Genomic DNA, 8,265 nt, shown 5'->3' on the forward strand with positions numbered 1-8,265 from the left:
CGCGCTCCTGACCACCGCCCGCTCTGCTACCACTGCGGAGAAGCGGGTCACGTCTACCGACGATGCCCATACCGTGAGATGGGACTGCGAGGGTTCGCCGTCAACGATCCGCGCCCGCAGCAAGGTGAACGCCCTCGCCATATCACCGACTACCTCGCCGCTACTCAGTGGAGCTTTCGACGACCGTCGCGTTCGCCATCACCAGGCTGCTACTTGTCGCCGCAGCGCTGACCATGCCCAGCTCGGGGCCGGTCAGCGAGCCCATATCCGGAAAACTAAATGCAGCAACTGATGGAGGTGCGGTTGCTGCTCGTCGAACTGACGAAGATCCTCCGCCGCCGACGAAGACGCCGAAGAAACTACCTCGACGACATAACGACACGCCGCCGTCCCGACGAAGTCTGGAAGCAAAGAATACGACGACGAAAGACGACCTGACGACGTCATATACCAGCCACAGGTCAACGCGACGCAGCCGTGATCCGACGCCAAGACCGAACTGTAATGCAAAAGAATGAACCACCGACCTCGACGTGCTTCTCGACGGCCACGCAGTCACTGCCTTAGTCGACACAGGGGCTGATTACTCCGTCATGAGTGGACACATCGCCGCCCAGTTGAAGTAAGTTAAGAATACGTGGGAACGCCCTCAAACTCGGACCACTGGAGGACACCTCATAACGCCGACTGGAATGTGCCCGGCAAAAATTACCATTCACGACCGGACTTCCCCTGCCACCTTCGTTGTCCTGCAACAGTGTTCGAGACGTCATTCTCGGCATGGACTTCCTGAACCAACACGGCGCAATCATCGACCTGAAGTCGAAGTCAATAACGCTGTCGGAAGATCATATACGATACCGCCGGAGAGCCTTCCTAGTCACCGCGCCTTGAGTGTGCTCGAAGATCAAGTGAGCATCCCGCCTCGCACGAGCATTGTTATTTAGGTCGGTACCGAAACACCCGCTGACGTAGAAGGCGTCATCGAAGGCGACCAACGTCTACTGCACGACCGTGAAATTTGCGTCGCAAGAGGGATCACTCGACTGCACGGAGGAAACACGAAAGTGTTGCTGACAAACTTCAGCCAGGAGTTCAAGCACATCAACAAGGGCACGACGATTGCATACATCGAGGAAATTCTTGAAACCAGCAATGCGTTTGTCCTCTCGGATTGTGCCGCATCTACACCGACGACCGTAGTTTCCGAGCCAGACTTCGACATAAATCCAATTCTACCCGTGATTAAGCAGCAACAGCTCAGAAGTCTGCTTCGACAATACAAAGAGTGCTTTTCGATGTCGTCAAGGATTCGACGAACCCCAGTCGCAAAGCATCGCATAATAACCGAAGAGGGCACTCGACCTCTCCGCCAGAGCCCTTACGGAGTTTCGACGCGAGAACGTGAAGCTATAAGGCACCAAGTCGACGAAATGCTGCGCAACGACATCATCCAGCCGTACAAAAGCTCGTGGACATCTCCTGTTTGGTGAAGAAAAAGGACGGAACCCTAGGTTTCTGCGTCGATTATTGTCGTCTGAACAAAATCACGAAGGAGGACGTATCAAGGAATAGACGACGCATTGGATCGGCTCTGCAACGCTAAATACTCCTCGTCCATGGACCTCAAGTCTGGCTATTGGCAAATAGAAGTCGACGAAAGAGATCGCGAAAAGACGGCCTTCATCACCCCAGACGGCCTCTACGAGTTCAAGGTTATGCCATTCGGACTGTGCTCGGCGCCTGCAACGTTCCAGCGCGTGATGGCGGTTTTAGCAGGATTGAGGTGGCAGACCTGTCTCGTTTACTTGGATGACGTCGTCGTCTTCGCCGGAAATTTCGACGATCACCTCAGGCGGCTTGCGACAGTACTACAGGCCATCAAGTCATCAGGGCTCACTCTGAAGCCGGAAAAGTGCCGCTTCTCTTACGATGAGCTTCTGTTCCTAGGCCACGTAATCATCAAATTTGGTGTCCGCCCAGACCCGCAAAAGACAGCTGCCATCGCAAAGTTCCCGCAGCCCATAGACAAGAAGGCAGTGCGTAGACTCCTTGGCATGTGTGCCTACTACAGGCGCTTTGTCAAGGACTTTTCACGCATCGCTGAGCCGTTGACACGTCTAAATAAATGTGATGTTGAGTTCAAGTGGGAAACGCCGCAGGCCGATGCATTTGAAGAACTCAAACGACGCATGCAGTCGCGGCGGTACTTGCGCACTTCGACGAGTACGCCGATACAGGAATCCATACTGACGCCAGTAGCCTAGGCCTCGGTGCCTTTCTAGTACAGAGCAGAAACGGAGTCGAACAGGTGATAGCTTACGCTAGCTGGTCGCTGTCCAAAGCGGAAGGCAACTATTCTACGATCAAAAAGGAATGCCTCGCCATCGTTTGGGCTACAACTAAATTTCGCCCTTATCTATATGGCAGGCCATTCAAAGTCGTCAGCAACCATCACGCGTTGTGTTGGCTAGCGAATATAAAGGATCCTTCAGGACGACTGGTGCGGTGGAGCCGCAGACTACAAGAATACGACATCACTGTAACCTACAAGTCCGGACGAAATCACTCTGACGCCGATTGCCTGGAGCCGCGATTGCCGCGCCCCCATTGACCCGCCGCCGCAAGATGACGAGAATGACGACGCCTTCCTTGGAATGATAAGCGCGGAAGACTTCGCTGAACAGCAACGGGCAGCCCCGGAGCTAAAAGGCCTCGTCGAGTACTTGGAAGGGCACACCGACGTTGTCCCTAGGGCATTTAAGCGCGGATTATCTTCCTTCACGCTTCAAAACAATCTACTCGTGAAGAAGAACTTCTCACCAGTCCGCGCCAACTACCTTCTTGTTGTTCCGTCGGCGCTGCGTCCAGACTTAAGTACTGCGCGCCCTACATGACGATCCGATCGCCGGGCACCTCGGCTTTTCCCGGACGCTATCGAGGATACAAGAAAGGTATTACTGGCCGCACCTAACCGCCGACGTCGCCTGTTCCGTCCAGACATGCCGAGACTGCCAGCGACGCAAGACACCACCCACAAGGCCAGCAGGATTACTACAGCCGATCAAGCCTCCTTGCCGACCTTTTCAGCAGATCGGTATGGACTTGTTGGGACCATTTACGACGTCAACATCCGGAAATAAGCGGATTGTCGTGGCGACGGACTACCTCACCCGCTTCGCTGAAACTAAAGCTCTGCCGAAAGGTAGCGCAGCCGAAGTGACAAAATTTTTCGTCCAAAGCATACTGCTGCGACATGGCGCCCCAGAAGTCCTCATCACCGACAGAGGAACGGCTTTTACAGCGGAGCTCACCCAAGCCATTCTTCAGTACAGTCAGACAAGGCACAGGAGGACAACTGCCTACCACCCACAGACGAATGGTCTTACGGAGCGCCTGAATAAAACCCTCGCCGACATGCTAGCAATGTACGTCGACGTCGAGCACAAGACGGGTGATGCCGTCCTTGCCGTACGTAACCTTCGCTTACAACACGGCGGTGCATGAAACAACTCAGATCACGCCGTTTAAGCTGGTTTACGGCAGGAAACCGACGACGACGCTCGACGCCATGCTGCCGCACGTCACTGAGGAGGAGAATCTTAACGTCGCTACCTATCTCCAGCGCGCCGAAGAAGCCCGACAGATCGCCCGCCTACGGATCAAGAACCAGCAGCGTACCGACAGCCGACACTACAACCTCCGACGACGCTTCGTCCAGTACCAGCCCGGTGACCGCGTTTGGGTTTGGACCCCGATACGTCGACGAGGACTCAGTGAGAAACTATTGCGACGCTATTTCGGGCCCTACAAGATCATCCGACGGATTGGCGAACTGGACTATGAGGTCATGCCAGACGGCATTTCGCAGTCACAGCGGCGCCGGGCACAATCTAAAGTGGTCCACGTAGTGCGTCTGAAGCCCTTTTACGTAAGCACGCTGACGAACTTCCTTATTTTGTTGTTTTCTTTGCTACGAGTGCTTTTCTTTATTACTTTCATTTGTTTGCAGCATCGGGTCGATGCTTTTTAAGAGGGGGGTATTGACACGTGTACTTGTCTTTATCGGGCGACACGTTTCACCGCCTAACAAATATCGCACGGCGCAGGGCGCACCTACATGTATCGGAAGTTTCTGGAATGTTATCGATGGTTCCATCCGCTGTCTGTGACCGAACCTTGTGAAAACTGATTGCATGTGTGCGCGACGCGAATAATGTAGAACTTTGTGGAAGACACGCGGGTCCCAGCGATTAGTCTGGAACATTCGACGATTGATGTATAAAAGCCGACGCGCTTGACCCGTTGATTAGATTTCGACGACCGCCGATCGTGTTCGCCGCTGTCGCCATTCTTTGAGTGTAGCCTGTTTTTGAGGGCACAAGTTCGCCCAATAAAACGCCCGTTTCGTTACTCACAGTTTTGCTGCCTTCGTAACCGCCACTGCCACGTGACAATATAGCTGGGCTGACTCCGTTGCGGCTCATTATTCCAGCGTAGAATTTAACTTCTGTCGTCGTAATGGGGAGGCCGCGTTAACGGGGGCATGAGCCATTGCTTAAGGGTATGTGAGCCATTCATTGTCTTACGTGACGGCCAGATTTAATTTTGAAGAATCGCAAGCGTCAATGGCGGGCGGATGCTGCTAACCACGCCGCCGAGCAAACTCGAGACATCGATCGCAAGGGACAACGGCGGACTGCGGGGATACCGTCACTGATGTCGTTCTCTCCGTCGCAGCTGAACGTGTGTGTAACCTCATTAAGAAACACAAACACGGAACCAATAATTAAGAAACACTTCAATGAACCGTCGGGATTAGCCCAGTGATGAAATCTGGGGCCGCACGTTTCAGCTTCGCTGTTTAACCAGCGCTGGTACGAGGTGCTTGGGCGGTGAATTTTTTTTTTTTTTTTTTTTTAGTTCTCGCCCCACTACGTCGAATTAGCTTGTCCTGCGTGTCTGTCCGGGTGCCTACCCAGTGGAAAATAGCCATTCTGGAGGATTGGCCAAAGACGTTCACATACCTAACGTCACGTGTTGGGCTTTGTTTTCACCCACCGCTACGCACATTTCATCCGTCAGTTGAATAGCCCTGAGTGCGATCACTGTCACAGGCTTGGAACGCTGGGACACATTAAGCTGGACGCTGGACACACTGGAGCGATGGACGTTGGAAAATTTCTTAGCGTCGGCAGGCAGCCACAGTCGGATGACTTTATTCTCGGTCCATGTCCTTATTCTGCATAACCATTCACTCCTTCTACTTCTTCTAATCATCATCATCCATTACAATTTTTCACTCCCTTCCCCTTTTTTCCAGAGCAGAATAGCAAACTAGGGCGCACCAGCCCATGTCGACCTTTTGCCTTTCATGTAAATAAGATCTCCCTATCTCTCTCTATCATGTAAGATGCGCAGTTGCACATACCCAATGTCCCGAGTTATCTATTCCCGCACATAGCCAGTGACTCATGCTCAGTTACACATATCCAGTGTTCGCGTGAAAGAGCTAGTACGGGCGGACATGCCGAAAAGTTGAAGTTCTCAAAGAATGCTCATCGTATTAAAATTACCTACCCCAAGACAATCTGTCTTGCAGAAATAATAGATTTACAATTAGGCAAAAAAGATGAAGAGGAGGCACACGTGACGGCGAGCAAGAATCGGGGACGAAGAAGAAGCGTTCACTGAATGAGCGGTCAAAGGCGTTGTGTCTGGTCCTGCGTTGCGGGCTGTCCAGCGTCGTCTCGGCATCACCCAGTTAAGCTCTACAGAAACGGGAGCAGCGCGCCAGCATGGCACGTGTCCTGAAGGAGCGACTCGGAGCAGGTGACCTGGAGCTGAGCGAAAGTTTCGACTGTGCCGAGGCATTCGGGTACGGCAGCTACCAAAAGGGTGTCTTGCTCTTCGCCATTGTCGGCGTATGGGTCATGCACTCCCACACGCTTGCCTTCCCGCTCATCTCAAGCGAGGTGGACCACTGGTGCAGCAAGCCGGTCGGCACCAACATGTCAGACACGGAATGGAAGGAGACTGCCATACCCATAGAGGACGACGGCCAGCGAAGTCATTGCACCGTCTTCGCGAAGCCGGGATATCTGAACGACACCAGCGTCGTACGGTGCAAGCGGTGGGACTACAACGCCGAGGCTGCTCACACCACCATCATCAGTCTTTGGAACCTGGTGTGCGATCGGCGGTGGCTCATACACATGGCCAATGCCGTCTTCATGGCCGGCGTCCTGGGCTCTCTGGCTGCGTCCGGCTTCGCCACAGACATCACCGGCCGAAAGCTGGTCATACGTGGCGCCGCATGCGTGCTCATGGTTGCGGCGTTCGGCGGCTGTTTTGCCGACACGTACCTCATGTACCTCTGCACGAGGTTTGTCATATCCGGCTCGTCGAGCGCTCTCTCCATGGTGGCCTGCATCCTGCTGACCGAGGTGTCCACGAACGCCCACCGGGCCGTCCACGTCAGCATGTCCGGAATCGTCGGCCTCTTGCTTGGCGACGCGTGCTACGCAGCCCTGAAGCAGGCGCGTCTCAACTGGATCGGGCTGCAGCTGCTCATGGTGGCCCCCACGCTCCTCGTTCCGTTGGGTTGCTTCGTCGTAAAAGAGTCGCCTCGATGGCTCATCGCCAGGCGCGACCTCAAGGGTGCCGAGATTGCCATGCAGGCAGCAGCCAAAGTGAACGGCTTCCCTGCCGACGCCGCCGTTTTGCTGGTAGAGCGAATAAAAAACCATGACGTCGACTGCGCCAGGCGGCATGCGGCCGCCAGCCACGACAAGAGTACCGCATCAGCCGTCCTTCGTCGTGGCCTGATCATATACGCCTCCTCTTTCGCCATTATGGTCGCTTATTACACGCTGCTTCTGGCATCTTCGGCACGCGACAAAACTTGGATGCGCTGGACGTCGGTCGTTGCCGACGCTGTGTGCTACGCGCTGTACCTGTTCGCCGTAGACAGAATGGGTCGAGTGGCTCTCGTCACTTCCGTCTACGTTTTGGCGGGCACCTACTGCTGCTTTCTAGCCACCACGCTCAGTACCGGCTCTGCTGAACTGTTCAGCATCGCCCTCCTGATCCAAGCAAAGGCTGTCACGGGCGTCGGCGTCGTGGTCACGTCACTGTGCGCGACCGAGGCCTTCCCGTCGGCCGCTCGCGGACTCGGCGTGTGCCTTGCGTACTCCTGCGCTCGGCTCGGTGGAGTCTTCGCCGCTGCAGCGTCCAGCCTCCGCGCGGCGGGCCGGGAGGACCTGCTCTTGGTCATTGTGGCCGGTGCGCTGTACGCCGCGGCGCAGATCTTCCAGAAACTGCCGCGAAAGGTCACCCCCTTCAACCCGGACAGCACGCGGACGACCACTGTTGTGAGCCCGTCGGACGCGGTGGAAGACATGAAGAAGTCTCTGGAGCAGCAGCCGAAGGGAAAAGTTCGCAAGAAGCGACAGAGACCCGTGGCTACCCATGACAGCAAGATGATCAGTCCCGAGAGTAGGGGGTGCAACGTAGATGCCAAGGCGTCTGGTGTTGCTTCACCGGTCAGCATGTCCAGCGCCGACCAAGCGGAAATGAGTCCCTTCAGGAAGAAAAGTGACCATGGTGACATGCAATCGCCAGACAGATAGTCACCTTGGCCAAACCATGTTTATTTTTACATTTTCTTGCTATTTTACCGCATGTAGTTTTTTTCCTTGTGTATCACAGAAAGCAATTTTGCCTTTGTATTTTGGGAAAAGGACGACATTTCTACAAGTGTACTGTGACTTCAAACTTGTATAATTAGGCGTCATTCGATTTTCTTCTAATTTTTGCATTTTCCACTTAAATTTATCGAAAATATTGTTCCTCTGCTTCTGCTTTTCAGCCCTTTCGAGGCTGCAGGGTGATTCCACGAGGGATCAACACGAGCCCAAAAATTCATATTTTAGATTTCCTTGAATATTGTATATCTTGTGTGGCTTGGTATCACAAAAGTGAACTTGGCTTCTTTGCCAAATGAGTACTTAAGGAGGAAAAAAAATACAGAAATTTTTCAGTGTGGAAGCGCCATTTTCATTTACAGGACATTGTCGCAAATTCGCAATAATCTGAAATAGAAAATATTACGGCTACAAGAATACATTTTTTTGGGTAAGACGTATACGTAAAGAAGAGCCATCTAGCATTGTTCGAGGTTTCTCTGCAAAACGGAGGTATTTTAGAAAAATTCCCTAATTTGACACACTTTTAAAAAGTTGCTATGTTTACGAATTTTTATCT

At 53.4% G+C, this 8,265-nt stretch overlaps 1 protein-coding gene across 1 annotated transcript; it reads left to right on the forward strand.

Moving 5' to 3' along the window:
• Positions 1 to 4,467: 4,467 nt before the first annotated feature.
• On the forward strand, positions 4,468 to 7,850 carry LOC126540167 (solute carrier family 22 member 7-like). The gene has a single exon (XM_050186954.3). It carries the CDS (start codon positions 5,799 to 5,801, stop codon positions 7,629 to 7,631), a length of 1,833 nt encoding a protein of 610 aa, XP_050042911.1. The 5' UTR covers positions 4,468 to 5,798; the 3' UTR covers positions 7,632 to 7,850.
• The last annotated feature ends 415 nt before the right edge of the window (positions 7,851 to 8,265 follow it).

This window comes from Dermacentor andersoni, chromosome 2 (genome assembly GCF_023375885.2).
Source record: "Dermacentor andersoni chromosome 2, qqDerAnde1_hic_scaffold, whole genome shotgun sequence".
Taxonomy (NCBI): Eukaryota; Metazoa; Arthropoda; class Arachnida; order Ixodida; family Ixodidae; genus Dermacentor; species Dermacentor andersoni.

Coding starts and splice junctions, on each gene's coding strand:
- LOC126540167 (XM_050186954.3), top strand. CDS start 5,799: ATGGCACGTGTCCTGAAGGAGCGACTCGGAGCAGGTGACCTGGAGCTG.